The sequence below is a fragment of the Rhipicephalus microplus genome, chromosome 4 (genome assembly GCF_043290135.1).
Source record: "Rhipicephalus microplus isolate Deutch F79 chromosome 4, USDA_Rmic, whole genome shotgun sequence".
In the NCBI taxonomy this organism is placed as follows: Eukaryota; Metazoa; Arthropoda; class Arachnida; order Ixodida; family Ixodidae; genus Rhipicephalus; species Rhipicephalus microplus.
Genome location: NC_134703.1, coordinates 158,024,203 through 158,047,910, shown reverse-complemented (window position 1 = coordinate 158,047,910; position 23,708 = coordinate 158,024,203). Strand labels below are relative to the sequence as shown.

At 44.9% G+C, this 23,708-nt stretch overlaps 1 protein-coding gene across 2 annotated transcripts in view; it reads left to right on the top strand.

Moving 5' to 3' along the window:
- Window positions 1-23,708, top strand: part of LOC119172929 (nephrin) — a 383,863-nt gene that overhangs the window by 281,290 nt on the left and 78,865 nt on the right. For both annotated transcript variants that reach the window (XM_075893815.1, XM_075893814.1), the window contains exons 4-6: window positions 1,800-2,009; window positions 5,430-5,738; window positions 19,055-19,254. In XM_075893815.1, the coding sequence (XP_075749930.1) occupies window positions 1,800-2,009; window positions 5,430-5,738; window positions 19,055-19,254 (719 nt within the window). The remainder of the gene's footprint in view (window positions 1-1,799; window positions 2,010-5,429; window positions 5,739-19,054; window positions 19,255-23,708) is intronic.

The following is a 23,708-nucleotide window of genomic DNA, read 5'->3' as shown; positions in this document are numbered from 1 at the left end:
CTTTGTATCGCTGTAAGCTGGCTTTTCGTTCACCGGCCGCAAGCTCAGCCCGATAAACAGTTTGATCTTCGAACTACAGTCTGCTCTCTTCGTCGGCTTCACGACCCCGTGACAACTTTGAAGAAAAAAAATTATGGTATTCTTGACGTTTATTGTTGGAAAATTGTCAATTGGGAGAGCCGACCTTGAACTCGAACTTACACTACGCTGTTGGGAAGTGAGCGTCCCTGCCACCATACTCTCATTTTTAGTCAACTGCCGTGCTAAATATGCGTTTTTCCCTTATAACTTTCGACGTAGCGTTGCCATTAGACTGCGAAAGAGTGACGACGCAAGTCACTGCTCTTTTCTTTTTCTTTTTTTTTTTTGTTTTGGCTCAGCATCACTTTCGCGGTGCATTACATTTAAGGGGTGGAACAATGCTTCAAGCACTGAATGCTTAACCGCAGCCGCTACACAAGAAGTATCTCACTCCCGTTCTGTTCGCGAACTGCAGGACGGCTCGAGTAGCCTTCTTTGCTTTGTAAGTAGACCTCGGGGTTTGCGGAGTCTATTCTTCTTGAAATTCGAGGGTTGTTTTGTTGAGTTTTTTTTTTTGTGGAAGAAGTTTGGTGTTAGTCAGAGATCATTTCTCATAAATTCCTTATCCTCCGGTTTTCGATGTTTTTGGCTGTGTGATCGGTTTTGTTGTGTTCTTATTGTTTTATTTGAAAATGCTCAATATTCTTGTAGGTGATCGTGTCTTTTTATTCTTTCCTGTATGGTTTTTAACTTTCTGTTTAGTTCTCATGTTAATAATGATTTTTGTATGCACTTGTGTAGACCCACCAAAGTGTATTTTTGGAGGGCTCAAGCTAGTCAAGCTACATCTCAATTATTTGTTTTTCTTTTCGTTTCCCGACCCTACTACCACGTTCCAGGATCTGGCAAAAGTTATTTGCCAGCATCCCCAATTTTCTCTATGACAGACAAGTTGACCTATTAATATAATAATAATAATAATAATAATAATAATAATAATAATAATAATAATAATAATAATAATAATAATAATAATAATAATAATAATAATAATAATAATAATAATTATTATTATTATTATTAATATTATTATTATTATTAATATTATTATTATTATTATTATTATTATTATTATTAATACTCCAAAATTTAAGGTCTAATGATATCTGAACATAAAAACCTGCGCACATTTTGTATTTTCGGTGTCTGAAAAGTGTGAACGCACCGACGCTTATACACACACGAAGCAATATTTGAATAGAAAACACCTGCGTGTTTTTCTACTAGAACCCCAATGGTTTGTATAACAGACACAAGCCTACTATATGAGGCTGCTGTCACTGTTAGACGTGCGCGGATTTTCAAAGATTTTATATAGCTCCATCTTGAAATTGCCCTTTGAATGCTGAAAAAGCCATCTAAAATTGGAGCTTACCTAAAGGGTTGTAATTGTCAAAAATTTCACCGGGTAGTGCATACCGAACGTTCTTTTTTTGTTTATTCAAAAACACGAAGCCCCATTTATAACCTGCCAGCCCACGCTCCCAGTATCCATCCTTCTGTTTTTATGTTGCGAGTTATTTTTCCTCCCTCTCGCTCTATTGGAGCCCTTGTTGCCCTCGCCTCTTGAGGGTAGTAAGCTGAACATTGGTTTACCTCTCTGTGTTTCTCGTATTCTCTCTCCCTCTCTTTTGCTCTCTTTAGCGATGTTGCCCGCCATGGTCGATTATGTAGGCTTAAGCATTCCGCTTCATGTATGCATAACCTCTCACTCTCAGGTCGTCCTCCGGCTGTCCTCTCCTGGTGGCGTGACGGCCATCGGCTGGAGGACGTGCTTGTGCCGGTTGGCGACGGCACCGGCGACACGGCCAGTCAGCTCGCCGTTGGCCCCCTCGGTCGCCGAGACCTCCACGCGCAACTCGTCTGCCGAGCATCGAACAATAACATCTCCGAGCCACTCAGCGCATCAGTCGTCATCGACCTCATACGTAAGCCGAAACTACCTTCACACTACTACTTATGCGCGACAAACGTTCGGGTGGTTTCAAATTTAAGCTTAGAGCAAAGCTATAAGTATTTAGGAGTAATGATAAACCCCGATTTGCGCTGGAATGAACATGTAACGTTTATTGCTAAAAAAGCCAAGAGACAACTGGGATATCTTCGGCGCACGCTGGGTCACTCAACAACGGAAATAAAACTATTAGCCTACAGGACGTTTATTAGGCCCATATTGGAGTGTGCAGCAGCGGCCTAGGATCCCTGGACAGCCTCTAATAAACTAAAGCTGGAAACTATCCAAAGCAAATCTGTTAAGTTCATTTATAACACTTATAGTTGGAAAACATCCCCGTCCCACCTCCTGCAGAAAGCAGGACTAGAGAAACTAGAAACAAGGCGCTGTGATGACTGGTTAAAGTTATTTTATTTGTTCTATCACAAAATGCTACGAGTTGATTAATCCGCATTTATAAAACCTGCTATTAGCCGCTTTACTCGGTCTCTTCACGTGAAAAAGGTGGCCGAGCATAGGGGCAGAACAAACACTTTTACGTACTCTTACTTTCGTCGGACAATCGTCGAGTGGAACGCCTTATCTGCTCATGTGGTAGAACGTTCCAACATTGATTCTTTTCTGCAGGCGATCAGAAATGAAGTTCTTTAATGGCCACTATGCTCGAAGCGTCATGTAAAGCCACGTACTCACTTGCATTCGCTTTCACTTTGCTGTGTTCGAATAAATGGTGAACTTTCTTTTTCTTTTTTTTCTTTTTTCCTTTGACTTTTTGTGCTATGTAAGTACAATGTCAGTACCTGCAATGCTTTCTGCTATGTAAATACTTATTGTGAGTACCTTGTGCTATGCGAGTACTAACTGCCGTGCAATTGGTTCCCTTTCGTTGCTTTTACATATTTGCCAATGCCATTGATTTGTAGAATACTAAGTCATGTATTTCTTTTTTGTTTGTGCAGTTATATTCAATACTTCGAGCTTGTTCTGTGTTGTATATTTATTCCCCACTCCTGCCTAAGGCCTCCATATGAAGCCGGCAGTATGTAATAAAAAAATAATAAATAAATAAATAGCTGATGTGAGTCAAGGGACCATTGTCACAGGCCAGTTCACCAAGTGGTAGTAAATATAAAGATGTCTAACCGACTAGCTTTCATGCAGCAGTGACCCGAAATGTTTCGAAACCGAGGTAAGCAAATTGTGAAATATCAACGCGTCATTAACAACGTAAACTTTTATCTCTAAAAGTGTTTCGCAACAGACATGTTAATTTATTTCCCGTAACTGAGAAAAAAGTATATGCAGTGGGCCCATATTTTGAAACGTTCCAAAGGCATCAGTATCAGGCTTGTAGCTAATTGGGGGAAAAGGCACCGAGGGTCCAAGCGATCCCCCCCCTCCCTCCAGCCCCTTCTTCCCACGAAAAAAATGTTTCTGCGCGCGGGTCTGGTCAGTATCACCTTTCATGACGTAGAATCTGATGTGTTCAGCAAATAAAACAACTACTGGCCCGTGACGTCATTGTTGAAGTGGTAGTTGGTTTTCGAATGCCTCACAACACAGGAATGAACGTTCCTTACAAGCGCCGACCGGCCCGAGTGTGGTGTTCTCGAGCGTGTGTTGAGGGGTCTTCTACGAAGTGGCCAGGTATGGCTGTGGCTGCTTGAAATGTAAGGAGTGTTGAAAGTTTATTGAACGTTTTTGCGCACATATTTAGTGCGCACATGACATTTAGAGAATATAGCTTCGTTGAAATGTCTGCTTGTGGAGAATTTAGCGTGACGTTCTCAGAGACTCAAGCCAGTGTACCGATGCAGCATCGTCTTAACGTCTCTGAACGTAGCCAGAGTGCAATGAACCAAGTGAGAAACGCATGGTTCTTGTTTCTGAAACAGGCAACCCCACAAAAAAAAAGAAAAATGTGGGTTCGCAAAATACCGAGTACTAAAACTGAGTCAATAAAATGCTGGCTGAATGCTTTAGTGCGAAAATTCTGCGCACATCTATGAAGAACCAACCATTAAAGGCCACCATTTACATCCCTGAAATGTTATTCTTTACCACCAACCGGTGTTTGATAATTTATGTTTCACGCATGTCGGGAGCATCGTATACTGCGGTGGGTCGTTGTTGGAAATACCAAACGGTGCCCTGACAATTCTGATGTGTTCGATATCTAATAAGCGTGCGCCAAAGGCGACGCATTTTGTGGTTGTTTCAGAGTGTGGCCCCTTGTTGGCCGCTCATCTTTTTTGACGTAAGAATGCAACTCAGGCTGCGAGAAGCGCTTTTATAGTAGGCAGTCGATAGTCTCGGACAGCCGGGCTTTTTACAGGGTGCGCTAACATGAAAAAGTAAAAAAAGCCTATACCACTTCACCACCGAAATGCAAACGCTGCGGCTCAGATTGTAACCATGTTTTTCGGGTCAACAGCAGCGAATCTCAACCACCGGGGTACCGCGGCGGCTGAAATCAATGAACTACTGAGAGTAATTCTTTCAGTACAGATGCTCAAAGTAGTTACCGGTAGTCTAGTAAAACTGCTTAAGACAATGCACAGTGTGATTGTACAAACTAAATGCAATTACCCTGGAATGACTGATATGAGGCAATAGCGTGTCTTTTTAACAGTCAACCTAGGTTTTGTGTCACTGGCACGCTCATTTTTGGCTTCTCATCAAATTGCCTAGATAGCGCTTTACTTATTGACCCTTGTGCCTTCCCTTGCCGCTGCATACTGATGCAGTGTGGGCCAAATAAGGCGAGCTACGAATGTGTAAGCCCCGCCGCGGTGGTCTAGTGGCTAAAGTACTCGGCTGCTGACCCGCAGGTTGTGGGTTCGAATCCCGGCTGCGGTGGCTGCATTTCCGATGGAGGCCGAAATGTTGTAGGCCCGTGTGCTCAGATTTGGGTGCACGTTAAAGAACCCCAGATGGACAAAATTTCCGGAGCCCTCCAGTACGGCGTCCCTTATAATCATGTGGTGGTTTTGGGATGCTAAACCCCACAAATCACTCAATCAGATATGTAAGCGACTGATTAGACGGGGAGGCGCACATGGTGTGAAGAGGCTATAACTGTCTCTTAGGCTGCTTTGTTTGCAGGGGTTACATCTCTGTTAGGGTAGCTGGCTTGTGTGGGCAGTCGCAAAAAGTTGTGAACGTCAGCTGCATCGGCACCTGAAATCATTGAACTATTCCCAACGTATTTAGATCTATCATTTCAGGCTTATGTATTGAATGGCGTAAGGGCTGTTCTAGCCTAAGTTGGCGAAAGAGATTGTCTGCGTGGCAGCTTTCAGCAAATATTAAGTCAGTTAGCAACATCAAATTCCACAGCTAGTCACGAAAACGATCAGTCCTTCGAAAGTGTTCCCCTGTTGTTGTCTTGCAGTGGGTCCTACCAGCGTGTCCATCGTGGGTGCGACGCACTCGCTTGAAGCTGGTCGCCCGGGCCAGCTGCGGTGCGTCGCCTCCGGTTCGAGGCCACCTGCTCAGCTCTCGTGGTGGAAAGGGAGCCAGCGATTGGCCGCAACCACGACCGCCACCGAGGCCGGCGGTGCTGCCGACGGGCCTGCGTCCAGCAGCACGCTCACTTTAACTCCGTCGGTCGAGGACGACGGCCGCCAGATCACGTGTCGAGCGTTGAACGAGCGCCTGCCGCACGCTACTGTCGAAGATGTCACCACCATCAGGGTTCTCTGTGAGTGCTTACTCTCGATTACTCTCGAACTGGTCGGCACGCTCATAAACGTAGTATGTTTGCAGCCATTCATAACTAGGCCGGCTTTAATGATATGTTGTTTACACCAATGAAAAGCTGCTGCATCATCAAATTTAGTACATTTTCTAGTTTAAATGACCAGTGATTCACAGTGACTATGGAATGCCAAATTATCCAATACAACAATGATTTCTTGCTGTTTGTTATCCGTACTGAAAGAGAGTAGAACGTGAGGTTTTCGATTAACGAGAACAAAACGAGAAACTCAAGGGGCTGAACAACCGCCCGCAACTCCCGCATACCCTAGCGCCCCTACGGATTTGCGTTTAGTTTTGCCGCAGAGCGGTACAGCGTTGCGGCAAAGCTAAACTTTGAAATTCACTGCAGTGTATGAGCGGTGGCGGCTTCTGTTAAAACATACGATTTTAGTGAAAGGTTAACGCGTCGAAGAGCTTGAGTGCCCGAAACTTCAAGCGTCGCCATACATTGGCTCTAAGACGTTTGTGGTGGTATTGGGAAGAAATCAAACTTCGAAACATCTTCGAAAGTTGGTAGTTTGTCACTGATATCTGTTCGCATGTTCCATTTCACATGTCAAATTCCTTCTAATAGCCTGCTACCTTCCTAAATTGCTTATTTCTGTGTAGACTATTTCTATTAATTATCAGTCATAATTCGTAATTAGGTTCAACTCTAAATGACAAACATCTGCAACTTATTCTAAAACATTTTAAAGAATTTTCTTCAATTGTATTGCATCTTTATTTGTCACTCTTGGTAGCAGAAAGTCATATCATTATCATCATTTATTAACCCTTGAAGGCCACTGGTGGGGTAATACATAAGTGGGGAGCACACGTAAGACAAACGGAATGTTCAAACAGTCAGTAATACAGCAAAAAAAAACAAATATACAATTTACAAAGACACAGGTGAAACTCCAAACAGGTTAAACACACGTGAAGTATAGCGCGCTCAAAAAGAAGAAAACACAAACAAAATCTCGATTCATTACGCATCAGCACTGAATAAATTTGTCAATGCGTCTCGAAATTCGATGGGTCACGTTCAGTTACATCACGGTCAGGTAAACTATTCCATTCTGCAATGGCTATTGACAAGAAGGAGTTGTTGAATGAATTGGTAGAGCCGAGAAGTTTTTCAAGACTGAGAGATTAAGACAGGCTTCACGAACTGTGGTTTGGCGGAAAGAGTATGTCACGTTAGTGTTGTAATAGAGCACATAAAAGAGGCATAAGCTAGAGGTTTTTCACCGAAGTGCTAATGATTTCATGTCTACGGAATATTTGATATGTGTGACACTTGCTGATGGTCGTACCATGATGTAACATACCGCGCTGCGCGGTTTTGGACAGCTTCAAGTACGTCAACAAGGCACGCTTGATGTGGTTTTCATATTGCCGCCGCGGATTCCTGTTCAGTGCGGGTAAATGTATCGTATGCAAGTTTGCGGATCACAGATGGCGATGATGATTGTGCCTCTCTAATAAATTCTAGGGTATCGGTAGTAGCGGTCACCAGATCAGGAAATCATGTATTTCATAATGGTATATCCACATGAAATAATCCCACGTGATCGAAATTTCCGGAGCTATTCACTACGACATCTCTCAATCTCACTTGGTGGTTTTGAGGCGTTAAAACAATACAGCTGTTATGATGTCTTAATTTATGCATGCCACCTTCTAGATATATTCACAGACATGTTTTATAAAAAATAAATAATGAAGATAATGCTGATGCCCACAATGATACGCACACATCCATTCAAATCTGAAAAAAAAGTTGAAGGTTATGTCTTTCTTTTATTTTTGCTCACTTTAGTTCGGTCGGAATTTTCTGCATACGCGTGGAAATTACGAGAAAATATGAAGGGGGGTGAAATCATAACTGAAAGATTGCGTACCGTTTTCTCCGTTTTCAGAAGACGACTTGAGTTATATGGCTATTCAAAAGCGGCACTAAAATGGAGTGGCCTGGATACTTTTAGGCTTACTCCAGCTTGAGTGTTGGCTTATTTTCAATCTCACTCAATGCGAATCATGTATCCTACGCTGTGTACTTATGTACGTGTGGGTCTGCGTATACGTATGTGTGCGCATGTACGTATACGTGTTCTTGTGGGGGGGGGGGGCAGGAGGAAGCAGCTTTTTGTTTGTAATAGGTTAAGGAGTGGTGGCCTAAAACAATATATCATCATTGTTTGCTGCACATTTGACTAATTGTACCACCCCTTAGTCGAGCACCCATGAACGCATTTATGTTTTTTACGCGTGTCTTTAGATATGCTTAGATTACTATATATCAACAACTCTACGAGCCGCCTCAACTTATTTGGTCATTTACTGATGGTAAATGCAGTGAACTATTCAGCGATTGCTAGGGGCGTGGTTCGATGTCGGTTGTATTGTACAGGGGTCACGGTAAACATACATCGCCGTTCTTCTTGGCCAAAGCTTGTGAATCATTAGCCTTGAATAGATTCAAAATCAATGAGAACGGGACCACTTTATTTTCAACAAAGCCTGAATAAATGATCTGCGTGGTTCAATTTTACTCTGAAATGTAAATGTAAACGCCGCAGAATTTGAAGATTCATTAATCTTTCTGATAAAATTCTTGTGACAGCCTTCGGGCATGCACTCCGAAGTTTGCACGTAAAAACTGCATACAAATTACCGTAATGCTAGATCATTAATCGTGCCGTTTCTTCTTCTACGCGACAAGCCGCCCATAACGCTGTTTTACTACCACCGCCAAGCCTCTCAGATACAAGCTATTATATTTCGACGTGGTTTGCATACTCACCTACTCGTTAGTAATTGCTTAGCGCATGCCAACGCCCAAGATGATCTTCAATTCACTCCCCTTTTCAGCATGACACTGAATGCGCTTGACTGGTGCTCGCGTGAAAGCTATGCGAATGTATGCTTTTTAGTTTTACTTAATGTGGACGCGATGTTCATGGAGTAACAGTGGGCCTTATAGGAAGTAAATTGATGTGGAGGACCAGTAAACAACGAGAGCGTTTTGTTATATTTGGCAGCACGTCTTCATCAGTTGTAGCTTAGAGACCTTTATAAATAATTACGTATGCTGGAGAAGATCCTTCGACCCTGTAGTTTTTATCGAACAGTCAGTATAAGTGGTGAGAGTGCATCTGCATATTATCAGCTGTGAGACAAACAGCTTGTACCTGAAACTCTATGGTGGCGTCTACTGTCGCTAATGTTGAAGTTCCTGTAAACGTATTGTGTGGGAATTACTATATACGATCATTGAAATGCTTTTACAAAGTTTCCGCACACAGTTAGAAATCTATAAACAAAACCATCGTGATGAAACAAACATACAAAAAGTGTAATACCCCGCCTGTAAGTTTTTAAACAACATGAGCGCGGTGAGTGCATGAATACGGGAACAAGAAGACGCATACAGCGCTTGCGTCGTCTTCTTGTTCCCGTCTTCGTACGCTGACCGCTTTCGTAATGTCACTCTACCAACTAGCTCGGACCAAGCCTCTGATGCATTTATATTTTTTCTTTCTGATAGGAACTTTGGCCTGGTAGTGCAGTGTGAAATACGTAAATTCTAGTTAAACAACAACTCAATACTGCCGTCATGATTTCTATAATTGTATAAACGAAAAGGGTTGTCACCATCGAGAAAAGGGTTTATCTCCGAAACTTTTAGATCACACGCGCCTGTACGCAAAGAAATGCCTCACATGTAAATAAGGCTGTCCCTCCCCCTTGCCGTACTATTGTTTTCAGCGAACATAAAACAGGTACGAAAGGAAGACAGCGGCGCAAGCTGACGGCAGCCACCACGGAGAACACTGCGCCGGCCTTCTATTTGGAGAGGACATGGAAAGAAGATGAACGTAGGAAGAGACAAAAAATTCTATTGTTAAATGTAAAGATGTCCTCAAGAATTACTTGACTGCCGAGCTGCACGAAGCTTGCGTCTTGTAACCTCTTGTGACAGAAACGCAAAGGGGGGCTCCACAGCACCGACCCTAAATGGCGCATATACTGCCCGAATGAGTTAAAGAGCGACAAAAAGACCCGGCTGTTTATACGAAGCTTTTCAGGGATTTTGAAACGGTTTAGTATCACATTGCCTTTAGCGTTCATTTAATTAGCGACGAGCATAATCGCGAGATTCTTTTTTCAGACTTTCGTACTTTTTATTTTATAATGTGCAGCATCTCTACACGACTGCATGGCAAGGGAAGGAATCGAAAAGTGAAGAAAGAAATATGGGGAGGCATTCGCTTTGTTTACCGGCCCTTCACATGGCGTAGCTTTCAGACTGTTATGAATGTATATTGAAAAACAGCACGGAAAATTCTTTGACGAAGCGCGTGGCAGATTGAACTTTCTAGAAAGAGTTCACATTTGTCTTGCGTACTGGATTTGGACGTTCGGGTGCTTCCGCAGCATTCGGTACTTAACATGCATATTTCGTCAAGCCTGAGCTGAGGAGGTGCAAGAACCTCACAAGCAGCATGTCTTAGCCAATTTCATGAGAAGCATTAACTGAAAGAATGTAAGCGTCCGCCTAGATTAAGTATTTGTAAAGGAAGCTAATCTAGTTTTGCTGGTCTCGCTGAAAAACTGCCGTTGTTGTTGCTGTTTTTTGCGTAAAGGAACACGTACGGCTTATTACTATAAAATATAGCCAATCAGGACCAGCGTTTCTATCCAGAAAGGTTTACTATGGGCCTCTTACTATAGAACTTGTGTACGTACGATTCTTCCTAAGAAATCACACAGTCTTTTTGTTGAGTTAACGTATATAAATATCTGTCGCATTTTAATTATTTGAGTGGTAATGGCATGGTTCTTATTTAAGAAGTCTGCGTATTTCTACACATGTCTTTTCTTATGTGTGAAAAAATATTAAACTACACCATTACAATCAATTAGGTCTTACAGACAGGTCTATAAGCGTCAGTGTTTTTCTAACAATGTTTTATGAACTTTTATGTAACGTGTAAAACTGTCGCTACTTCTTTGACTAATCGTGTTTTATAACGTATGTACATTACTGCTCCTTGTGTGCCTTACTGATAAGGACGGTTGAAGGCACCCTGTCAGCATTAATTTGCTGCTTTGCCTACTCTGTCCCTTACATGTCGGTGTTTACTATGAAGCTCATTTATGATTGAATGATTGAATAAAAAAATAACGGTACCTTATAAATATTTGCCTCAGAATAAATGCATAAAATAAGCAGTGCTGTCAAAAGCCACCATGGTGCATCTGAACCGCTTGATTTGGCATCATCTCAACGCACATCATCTTCCCAGAACTTATTGGCTTACCAGTTTTTGGCGAGTGGTAGTAATTACCTTTCTATTATGATGGAACTGTAATTTATCATCTGGGCACTGTTGAGCTTAATGCGTTTTTTTTTATTTTTCAAGACTATATTGCGGACCTAATTGCCTGTTACAGCAGTCGTGAGAATAAATGACTGTTAATTACAGTGTTTGGCATAATTACATAATACGTCCTTAGTCACAGGTATGTCACCGTTTTATTCGTCGTGGATATTATAAAACATTACCGAATAACTACAACTACTGTGTTTAGTGCGGCTGGTGTTGGTGCATACTTTATTATATTTTATTGTGGTCTTTAAAAAATCATAAAGTATTCAACAAGACTGAGCCCAGGCATGGCCGGCTATTGCGTCTCAGCAATGATAGTCGGAGTCACTGCACGAGTGGACATGACGCGCTCCGCGACATAGGACACCAATGTAGACGTGACGGGGCACCTATCACGTATGATTCGGGCAAAAGGTTTTCACATGTCGGTGCCGAACAGAACATTAACTCATAACCTTACGAGATCGCAGCGACTCATATGGTTATGAGTTTTTACCCCTTACAGTACTTCGCTTTGCGACTTCTATTATTATGTATATATCCGTTCCCGTTTTTATTCCTCTATCTTCCCAACGGCCAAGTCAGCCCTTGAAAGCCTTTATTTTGACATCATGGATTGCAGGGCACACCACCTAAAGCAGTCAAAGTTCGCAACTGTAATTGCACTAGACGCAGTAAGATGGGTGCCTGTCCAGTGTTGTCGTGCAGCCATTTTTTTTTTCTTTCTGTCACAGTATGGCTCATGTGTCCACCGCAAAGCGAAGCATGTATATCAAATGAAAAGGCGAGGTGCACAGGGCCTTATAGTGCTATCATGTTGGACTCTTACAGGTGAAGCTTAAGCGTGCTCAAACATGGAAGGGAAAAACAAGCTGGGTGATAGCGAAGCATGTGGAATAGAGTATTTCAGCTCGACTAACGAGGAAACTGGGGAAGGATGAAGTATGCACTGTTTTAGATTTTTCTGATGAGGCACTGGTGGGTACGAAGCTTGAGATCGAGTGTTTAGGGAAGGTTGTTTCTCTCCTCTGATGTCATCGGAAAACTTTGTAGAGATGCTGCCTACTCTAAGGTGCGCCTGCTATACGCCCTTTTCCAGTTCCCCATATCATGTAGAGAAAGCTGCGTTAGGTGCACTTGCCTGGTCGGCTATTTCTAGGGCTTGCTGTCGCCTTCTTCATTTTTCGTATACCGGCGGCGAGTTGTAAGATGTACCCAAATATTGTGGAGTATACATATTTATGACAAACCGTGACTATAATGTTACGTGGAAATAACAGTAGACAGTCCGCAGCCACAACACAGCTCATGAACAACGTACACCTCTTCACCTTCAGTCAGAGGCACTCTTTTAGAGTATGTCCCACTATGCCCTGTTACCGTCAGCCGAAACCACTTAACACAACCCCCGGCGCCAAAAGCGCCGACCCGGCGAGCTTACGGGGCCACAGCAGGAGCAGCGTAGTAACGCTTGAGCCTTACGTGGACGACATCCAGCGACAACTGAGTAGAAGAAGTTGATGGATCATTAGGTACAATTTCGTATGTAGTGTCGGTCACTCGTATAAGCAAGCGGTATAGGCCCGTGAAACGAGAAAGAAGCTTCTTTGAAAGGCTTGCATGTCGCGTTGGCGACCAAAGAAGAACGAGGGAACCTGTCGGAAATCGTTGGTAGAAGTGCCGCTCGGCGTAACGATGCTTCTGCGAGCCTTGGGACGCCATTAATCTGCTCCGGGCAAGCTGGCGAGCATGGTCAGCGCGGGCAGAGCATCGCGTGTATATTCAGAAGTAGACTGCGCAGCGTCCGTCAGGAAGATATCCAACGGCAATGTTGGTTCGCGTCCAAACAGAAGGTAAAATGGCAAGTACCCAGCAGTGTCATGTCGGCAGGAATTATACGCGAACGTCACGTAGGGTAGTGCAAGGTCGCAATCACGTTGGTCGGCCGAGACGTATTTCAATAGAATGTCCGTCAAGGTGTGGTTTAAGCGTCCTGTAAGCACATTTGTCTAGAGGTGGTGCGATGTAGTAAGCTTATGTTGGGTGGAGCAGGAACGCAGGATATCGTCTACCACTTAGAAAGAAACGTATGGCCTCGGTCTGTCCGCAGTTGACGACGAGCTCCGAGCACTAAAATGAGATCGTATAGTAAAAAGTCAGCAAGTTCTGTAGCACAGCTAGTTGGCATGGCTTGCGTAACTGTGTAGCGGGTCGCGTAATCTGTGGCAACCGCGGCCCACTTCTTTCCGGAGGCGGAAGTTGGGAAGGGACCGCGAAGTTTCAAACCAACACGGAAGAAGTGCTTCGATGGGATGTCGATGGGCTGGAGATACCTGGCAGGGAGTCCTGACGGCTTCTTGAGGCACTGAAAAATTTCGCAAGCGTTGACATGACGACGTCTAGAGCGCGAAAGGTCAGGCCAGTAGAAGCGGTGGAGCACGTGGTCATATGTGCGTGGGACATCAAGGTGACTCGCGGTTGGCGAGTCATGAAACTCGTGGAGGACTGCGGAGCGCAGGTGCTTTGGTATGACCTGGAGTAGTTCATGGCGGCCGGGTGATAAATTACGCTGATCTAAGGTGTGGTCCTTTAAGGTAAACATGCGAATAGAAGTGTCGTACAGTGAAGATTCGAGCTGTTGTATTAGGCGACTGATATCGCGGCGCTGCTTATCACCGAAGTGAAGCAGCTGGAAGATGGAAAGAACGTAGCCAACGGAATCATCAGTGCTCGTAGAGTCCCAGTCGGCCACAGGGTAGCGTGACAGGCAACCCAAATCTTTGTGCAGTTTTTCTGACTTATACTCTACGGTGTAAAAATACTCTTGGAGGTGGAGTGCCCAGCGGGCGAGATCACCTGTGGTGTCTTTGAGGGGCGTGAGCCAGCAACGACTGTCGTGGTCGATGAGAACTATAAATGGTTGGCCTTATAAATAAGGGCAAAATTTCGCCACTGCCCACACCAGCGCTCTGCGATGGAATAATGCCGTTCCGAGGGGGACAGCAGCCTGCTAGCAAAAGATGTCACGCGATGCTGCCCACGTTGTCGTTGAGCCAACACATCACCTATTTCATAGCCATTGACATCGGTGTGGACTTCGGTCGGTGCAGTGGGGTCCAAGTGAGCCAGAACAGGAGAGAAAGTGAGCAAAGTGGTGATATCGGAGAAAACTGCTGCTTGCGAGGGACCCCAAGTAAAAGTTTCATCTGGTTTGTGTGAATCTGTTAGAGGCCGAGCAATTTCCGCAACGTTCTTGATGAACCACCGCAAGTAGGAGCAGAGCCCCACAAAGCTGCTGGCATCTTTGGCGGTTTTCGTCACAGGAAAGTCCTTCACAGCTCAAACTTTTTTTGGGTCAGGATGCTCGATGTTAGCGTCGACAATATACCGAAGTATTGTAAAGCAGCGGTGACCGAACCGGCACTTGGATGAATTTAGTTGAAGGCCGGCGAGACGGAATACATCAAGAATTTTGGACAGTCTCTCAAGGTGTGCTTCATAAGTGGGAGCAAACACACCAGATAACAAAGACACGTAGACAACTTGAATTCATGAAGCAGGGAGTCCATCATTCATTCGAAGGTGGCAGGGGCATTAAAAAAGCCGAAAGGCATGACCTTGAGTTTGTAGAGGCCACTAGGTGTTACAAAAGCCGTCTTCTCTCGGTCCATGGAGTCTACGGCAATATGCCAATAACCAGAACGAAGGTCAATTGAAGAACAGTAGGCAGCACCATGGAGGCAATCAAGGGTGCCATCAATTCGTAGCAGAGGGCAGGCGTCTTTCTTCGTCGTGTTGTTAACGTGGCTATAGTAAAGGCAAAATCGCCACTATCTGTCCTTCTTTTTAACTAAAACTACCGGGGATGCCCAGAGACTGGAGTATGGTTCAATAACGTCTTTCGCTAGAATCTTGTTCACCTCGTTCCGAATGATGCTCCGCTCAAAAGCAGACACTCTGTAGGGACGGCGGTGAATAGTGTTGCCATCACCTGTGTGTTTGTGATGCTATACAAAGGACGTTTGTTAAAGGTCGGTCGCCAAAACCGAAAATATCCTGGTAGGCCTCGATAAGACAATGAGGGCTTTTACTTGTGAAGGTGGGAGGTCAGTGGCGATCCTGTCTACAATTTGACGGCTGCCCAAATGTGCTGCGAGTGGTGTGTGCTGTGTTAGAACAAGGGCGTATAAGGCAAGCACTTCGGTTTTTAAACTGAACAATGGACAAAGGTGCGCCACAGAAATGCGTTGTGAAGCACTTGATTCATGTAGCCGAAACTCACAATTGGTAGACGAGTTCTGTTAGCTGCGATGCTGAGCACTGTGTAAAGAACTGCAACATTATGGGCAAGGAGTACGTTGGTGAGAGGCATAGCGCAATAGCCACCGTCGGGCACAACTTGTGAACAGAAGAAAACGACATACGTCACTCTTTTGGAGGGCAGCTGAACAAAGTCACTGTAATGTAATCGGTATGTAAGTTCGTAGGGGGCGTCCCTGATTTGTGACAGTTGAAGGCGGAGCATGCCAGTGGAGCCATCAATCAGAGAAGAATTGTTGGCAATAAAATTGAGGCCTAGTATGAGGTCGTGGGGACATGTTGCAAGGACGGTAAAAAGGATGGCCACTTGATGGCCGGCTACTGTAAGTTAGGCTATGTACATACCGACGACAGAGATTGTTGCGCCATCTGCAACTTGCACGACACTGGTCAAGCGGGGCGTCAGGAGCTTCTTCATGCGACGGCGAAAGAGAGATGTAAGCACCCGTGTCAATCAAAGCGTCAACAGGTGTGCCATCAATATATACTTCAAGGGTGTTCCGGTTCAAACATAAGGGCAACAGAGGATTTTCGGGTAAGGTCGGCAGGGCAGCTTCACCTCTATAAGCTGCGCAGCTTGGTTTTAGGGGACATGTGGTGGTTAAAAGATGGTGAGTGAGAGTGGTGATGCGTATTTGAACGAGATGGGTGGCTTTGAGGCGGCGGCGACGACGGGACAGGGCCCCTGTAGTCTTCCGGGGCAGTAAATGCTGTAGACTCAGTACGGGTCGGGTAACGGTGGTTCGATGGACGGAATGAGTTACTGTAAGTGCGGTACGGGCCAGAAGGCATATATGGCCCCTGGCTTCGGCAGTAACGAGTAATGTATCCCCACCACAGCGGAAGCAGATTGGCTTATCATCTGCTCTTCGCCATTCAGACGGGTTCCTGGTTTGAAGAGAGTACGGATGGTGACGTATCATGTCGACAGAAGCTATCGAGGGATCAGTATTATCCATGGCGGGTGCAGTGAACAGGATAGCCACGTTAGCGCATTCCAGGAGGACTACAGCCTGGGTCAAGGCGGCAGCTGGCGTTAAGGCGTCGGGCAACGTTGGTTTGTTGGCAGCCGGGTAAGCGGCCTCGAGTTCACGTCGGGTGATGCGCATCACGTCTTCGATTGTAGAAGGCTGACAAGAAGTGGTTTCGCAAGACGACGTTGCAGTGGTGCTGGGTAGGTGCTGGAACTGGTGCAAAATTTGTCAACTCTTCGCCTGCTTCAGATGGCGGCACTCTTTGATCATGGCGTCGATGGTCGTTACGTTTGTAAAAACAAGCAGATTTAACGCATCGTCAACGATTCCTTTCAAAATGTGCGATATCTTGTCAGCCTCAGTCATACTGGGATTGGCCCTTTGACACAAGGCTAAGACGTCTTGAATATAAGTCAAGTAGGGCTCGGTGAACGTGTGTGTACATACGGTCATTTGCTTTCGGGCATCAAGCTGTTAACCAAACGGATTGCCAAAAAGGTTGCAGAGCTGTTGTTTAAACATTTACCAGCTTGTGACTTCGTGCTCGTGGGTCTCAAACCAGATGCGAGGGTCTTGTCAAGATAATATATGACATTCGCAAGCATAACGGTTGAGTCCCAGACATATTGCTTGCTGACGCGCTCGTACATACTCAGCCACTTGTCAACATTCGCATTGTTGTCTCCAGTAAAGGTACGGGGATCAGGGGGTTGCGTTAAGGTGACGTACGGGATTGCTTTTATTGCCGAGGTAGGTGGTAAAGGCCTATTTACACCTGGAGCCATGGCAGCAGACTAAAGGAGGCGTCCACTGCGTAGCTCCTTCATCAAAAGAGTACCCTGCACCTCCACCAAAATGTTACGTGGACATAACAGTATACAGTCCGCAGCCACAACACAGCTCACCAACAACGTCAACCTCTTCACCTTCAGTCTGAGGCGCTCTTTTACGGTATGTCTCATTATGCCCTGCTACCGTCAGCGGAAACCACGAAACAATAAAATACAGCCGAACGACCATATATGCTGACAAGCCAAGACGCTTTAGTGTTTCGCATTCAAAAAATTACTCATTATCTCTTCCTACGGGCCACCATGGTGAGATGCGAAAGCATCGGGGGGGGGGGGGTGCGCAACAAGTTTTTGTTTCGTTCGACTTAGTAACATAAGCCAATTCAATATTTCAGAAGGGAGGAGACGTATGTACGGGGTTGTTGAGTCAGTATTTAGAGATCGTACGTTATTGCTGGCGTCGGTGCGAGCGGTATCTCGAAGAAGATGGCTTTGTGGTCGGTCAAGTGCAGTGTCAATGGGTCTTGTTGCAGAGGTTCAAGTTTGAAATTTTCTAACACGAGGTGTATGCACGTTCCCCTGATGATGATGTGTCACTTGTGATCTTGGGAAACGCATCGCAAAGGGCATACGTCTTTTATGGGCTGCACCAGGCAATTGCTTGTCATTATGTGTACGTTCAAGTCCTGTGCGAGTATGAAGGACCCGCACCCACGTCTATTATAGGTCTTGGCGTACTCCACCATGCTCCTTGCGATGTGAAGATCGACACTATCTATCGAGATGTTGAGTTTGAGGTGCAGCGTTGACGTTTACGTTTGGCTTCTCTGGCCCCAAGTTCGGGGTCCGCTTGCCGACGCTGGCGTTCACGCTCGGCTTCCCAAGCCTTCCTATGCTCTGTGGCGGTGGCGCTGCCTTTGCAACTAGAGTCGACGCTGACATTGTTCATGGCGGTTCGCACACCGTTGTGCAGGGAGAGAATAACGAAAGCACAGCAAATGCGCGCTATATATGAGATAGATAGTCTGATAGATATATGCAATAATTTGATGCACCGCACCTGTGGTGGAGAGGAGAAGGGAGGAAGATAGCGCACACCTGCGTAGAGGGAGGAGGATGAGGGAGAGTTGCGCATGCGCAGTATGGGTGCACACGCCGAAGAACGGACACTTCCCATGGCATCATATGCTCTCGCATCTGAAAAAAAAAAAACCTCGACAGCTCAGTGGTCGGGCTCAAACCTCGCTCGAACAAGAGATGTTTCCCCAAGCAATCTTTTCTTTTACTATCTTCATTTGTATTTCTCTCTCTGCGCTCGTTCTCTCGCCCATCAGAGTTTCTGCATCTACATAAATGTTCCACCAGGTTTCGTAATGCATGCAACACAATCAAGCCACACTGCCGGTCATCGTGACGTGTTTCGCGCGCGCAGCAGGCGCATAAGTTCGAGCAGTTAACCGTGCTTGGGAAAAAGTCGGACACTGATATTTCCCACTGTCAGAGTGAGATACAATAGGCCTATCGTGTTGTCGTGGAGCCATTCCTCTTATAAATGTTTTTGGCATGTGGCAAAATGTTAAAGTCTTTGTTTATTGCAACTTGCAAGTGTAAGGACAATGATCTTTACCTTTCTATCTAGGAAAGGTCAGCTTGTAGTTAGGTATCAGTGAGCCCGTGCACTAGTTCGAATTCAATTCAGCACGAGCGCGTCGGTCTTCGTGATTGTATGCATGTATATCATATCGGTAATGGTAAATTGCATTGACCACGTATTTTCTTTTCTTCTTGCAGACAAACCGCAGCTGGTGGTGCGACTGGGCAATCGCCTTCGGCAGAGCAGCATTCTGGAGAACCACGACGTGTACTTGGAGTGCAGCGTGGCAGCCAACCCACCCGTCAACGAGATCAGCTGGCTGTTCGAAGGCCGAGACCTGCAGACCAACACGTCCGCAGGGATCATCGTTAGCAACCGCTCACTCGTGCTGCAAAAGGTGAGACGAGCTTAGCTGCGCAAAGAAGAAACGTTTGCAGCTACGTACGCCCAAAGTAGAGAGAAGATCTGGCAGTAAGGTGCGCGTTGCACTCAACAGTGGGTGTCAGACATGATGACAACTTCAGTCTAAATAGCTCGGTGAGGAGCAACAGTAGTGATGTGGGGTCGCTTCTCGATTATGGGTGACTCGAGACTGGAAAGAAATGTCCGGGGCTAATATTTGCCCAAGAAACATAGGTGACTTGCACTGACGTCACTGAAACAGCCACGTTGCAGCATCAAAATGGTGGGACGTGAACTTTACTATATCACGTTAGTACTATCAGTGCATTGGGTTCTGATTCTTTCATTATTCGCGCACAGGGAACCAATGGCTTTGCACGACATTGTTATTATACTGAAGCGGGTTAATCGCTGCGTGATTATACGCTTTACGTCGTCTAAGTTTCCATGTTGGAGCCATGCTATGCGTCCATGACGTGGTGCGTTAGATATCCGTCAGTTTGCTCTAGTTGGGCTTTCGTTTCCAAAGAGTGCTTTAAAAATCAATTTTCTTGTTCTTTTGTTTAATTAAACTCTGTATAAGAAGAAGTTGGGGCCAATGCATGGTGTAGGCTACACCCATGCTCTTGCAGAACATCTTGCTCAATAACCAGACCATACAGTTCACCACCAGGGCTTTACGAAGTAGGTGAATGAGTGTACAAAGTTGAAAGTGCGTTGGTTCAGCGTTGTATTTGGTGACGGAAGATACATCGCGTTTCTGAAGAAATTTAAACCGAAATGCTAGGCATATCCAGATCTTTGCCGCTGGGTAACAATTACCTGGGCTGTGCTTTCTTTTCGAGAATGACCTCGCTCAGTCATTGTGGCAATAGCTGTTACAAAAGCACACACGAAATGGAGCAGCAGCCGACACTGCGTAGCGTGTGACGCAGCCCGAAGTTCTGCCTTATGCCCACAAAGTGTCGCACTCACTAAATACAGCCCTGGGAAATAGGAGTTCCGACTCTTCTTTCTGCCCCAAAGGGGTTGTCCATACTTTGCTCCCGCATTAGCGGGAAGAGGACGACAGCACCTAATGCAAAAGCGCAGCCGGTATGAACTATGAAGTTCTGCTTTGTTGTTGGAAAGGTCTGCATAGGTTAAATTGGAAGCTGCTGTCACTGTGTCGCTGTTTAAATATGGCCGCCAACTTCTACGCCACATTTACTAGCTGCTGTTTTTTAAACAGAACCGCTTGCGCACAGCCCATTGTGCTGTCGCGTAAGTTTGCACATTTCATAGTCAAAATGGATGTACTTGCATGGTGTTCAAACAAGGTTTGTTTTACTTCGGCATAGTTCTGCATACTGAAGGTCTATAACTTTTGCCAAACAAGGATCACCATAAAAATGCTTCATTACCGTGATATATGAAATGCATAAATTTGAATAGGCGTTCGCCAGACATTCAAAAATATTCATTGCTGTGGAAATTTCGTTGCCTCGGGATTTCGTTAACGCGGGTTTTTACCTTTCTGAGTAGTTTATCGGCTACTCAAAAGCGACATTTCATCTGTAAGCGGAATAAGCTTTTATATTCACATGCCCTAATAATCACGATAGAGCAGCAATACCCCTGAAGCTCCTAGCAAACGACATTTTTCTGAAAAGTAATAGGGAGAAGTACTCACTCCACATCTGCCCTTAAAAAGTTTTGCCAGTGGGAATCGCAGTTGAAGCTGCGTCGGAGATGCGATCATTCCGCACGGCATCACGTAGTGTATATGCTAAGGGGGACTTTTGTTTTTGGTGCATATAAAAACGCCTGTGTAAAGAACCCTGAACACGACAAGAGATTACCTCACGCGCAAGAGCATGGCGTGAAAGAAAATGTGCATACGTGATAAGTCGCATGTGATTGAATCTGCCCATTCCTAAGTGATCTAGAGACATCCTTTTTGGCGAAAAACATATGTACGCTATTCTTTTTACTCGATAATACTTAGTACTTATTCGAAAGTGAACTGCATGAGGACCCGACCCGCTATATAAATGTACAGGCAAGAAGTTTAAAGGAACACTGAAATGGTTTTTACATTTTTTTTACAAACACATCGGGCTTTTAGAACAAGTTGCAATGGCAATTTAAATACGAACTTAAGCTCTCTGCGTAAACTGTGTTATTTATGTAACACTTTAAAGCTGAGAATTGCCCCAGATCACTGTAGATCGCTGTGACTTAGCCAAACGCGTTTTCAACTGCCCATACACCAAGCGACAAGCTCTGCCCCTCTGACGTCATCGTTTACAGCTGATCTGAGTGGCTGTGGAACGCGCAGAGCAGACCGTCGGCGTGATTTACGCGTATGTGGTCTCACGTTACATTGTCACTCAGGCGCCGTAAAGGCGGATCTTAGCCCCGAGTAATCGAAGGAAGTGTTGAGGGCTGTTGAGGGTGAAAGGCGGAGTGGAGGAGGAGGGTACTTTTTAGTACTCGTAGCTCAGTTAAATATATGTTTCGATCGAACTCAAGTGCGGAAGATTTGCTCCAGTAGTGGTCAAATTAAAAATGAAATGGGAAAAACCGTTTCAGGGACCTTTTTTGCTCTTTTCTCTGGAAATACCTATACGCAATGAATATTCTGAAGGTAATGCGTGAGGAAATCTGTGAATTCCGCATAAATACAAAAATTATAGAGTAAAATAAAGAGGAAAGCAAGAGCAAATGGTACCACAAAAACATTCAGTATGTGTGTGCGTTGAAGTGTAAATCTTTGTTTAAAAACTTGGCTGATTCCTTCTTCTAGGAATCGGTATTACGCGGAAGATAAACGTGTCTTCACAGAAGTAGTTGTGCGTTCATTGTGCATTCTTTCGCCACAGTAACGAAGTACGAATGCTGCAGCAACAAATTGCAGTCACGCGACGAGCCACAAATAGCCCGAAGTTTGCAGCGCGCACCTCAAGCTTCTAGAAAGCACGCCAGGAATGAGCATACACATGGCGACTGCGGGATAACAACTGTCAGACACATAGAGCATGCTGTTCAAACAGAAAGAGGTGTACGAAACGAACGCACGAGTATACACAGGCCAAGCGTGAGCAACTGTCACAATAGGTGACCAGTAAAAGAGCGAAGGATTGTGGGATGCATCGTCTGCTACCGGCTTCTGGTTCGAGAAGATTAGACGACGGTGAACAACTTTGCCACAAGCCTCAGATTATTCAGGATTCGCACGCGCAGTCGTCCGTTTATCTTCGTCCTGATAAACCATGGTTGGTTGTTCAGCTGTTGGCTGCTCCTACTTGAGCGTGAAAGGCAAACGCAGGTATAATTCTCATGGAACGAAGAAAAAATTGAGGTGGGCCGCAACTGTGAAGAGAGCCACAGCGACCGGTAGCCTTTGGGTACGGAACATTCAAGCCCGAGTGTGCGAAAATCATTTTATCACAGGTGCGTGTGTATTCTACGCTAAAAAACCTTACACATGAATTTGCTGTGAATATTATATTGATAAATAAAATGTCGCGCAGGCGCGCCTAGCGGATATATTATGGGAACGATCCGACGAAATCTACCTGCTATACGAGATGAGCGCCGGCAATTGCACCCATATCATCATCATCATCGTCATCATCATCATCATCATCATCATCATCCGTCTGACTACGTGCACTCCAGGACAAAGGCCTCTCCCATGTTCCGCCAATTAACCGGGTCCTGTGCTTGCTGCTGCCAATTTATACCCGCAAGCTTCTTAATCTCATCTGCCTACCCAACCTTCTGTCTTCCCCTAACTCGCTTATGGTTTATTTATAGTCAATTTAGGTCAACCGACTTCGCTATTGTACTGCTAACTGCAAGTAGTATTGACTTATTAAAAACACCGAGAAAATATTGTCTAAACTGTCTTTCCGGAATAGTAAACCACAGGCTACCTTTGGAGACCGCAGCGTATAGGTTTTCCCCTTGTTAAGCAGATCCACTCGGCACCACTATCCTCATTCCCTAACGCCAATCTTCGCAAGGACTGACAGTTTCGCTACTCCTTTTTCTCTCAAATTATAGCTGATTGAAATAAACTAACGGAAGCATTCCCCGAACGCCCATGACTACTTGTACAAATACAGCTTTTTTTACTTCCTTATAAATCATCACGACCAAGTTGTATTTTTTATCGTCTTACAACCAGAATCATTTGTACAAACACTTTGCAACTTTGTTTCCTGTTATTGTTAAGTATTTTGCTCACCTTGCTTAGACTTGTTGTCTGCAGTATTTTGTAAATAAATAAAACAAAGTAAAAATAGGTGCTGCTCTTTATGCTGATCAACTGACGATGTCGGCCGAAGCAGCGATGCCAAAATAAACTCTTAGCACACTTGTACGGTCATTCCCATTCCCGAAGATCTTTAAAATGGTGTTTTTTATCTGCAGTAACGTATCATACAGTGAAAACTGTTTTTT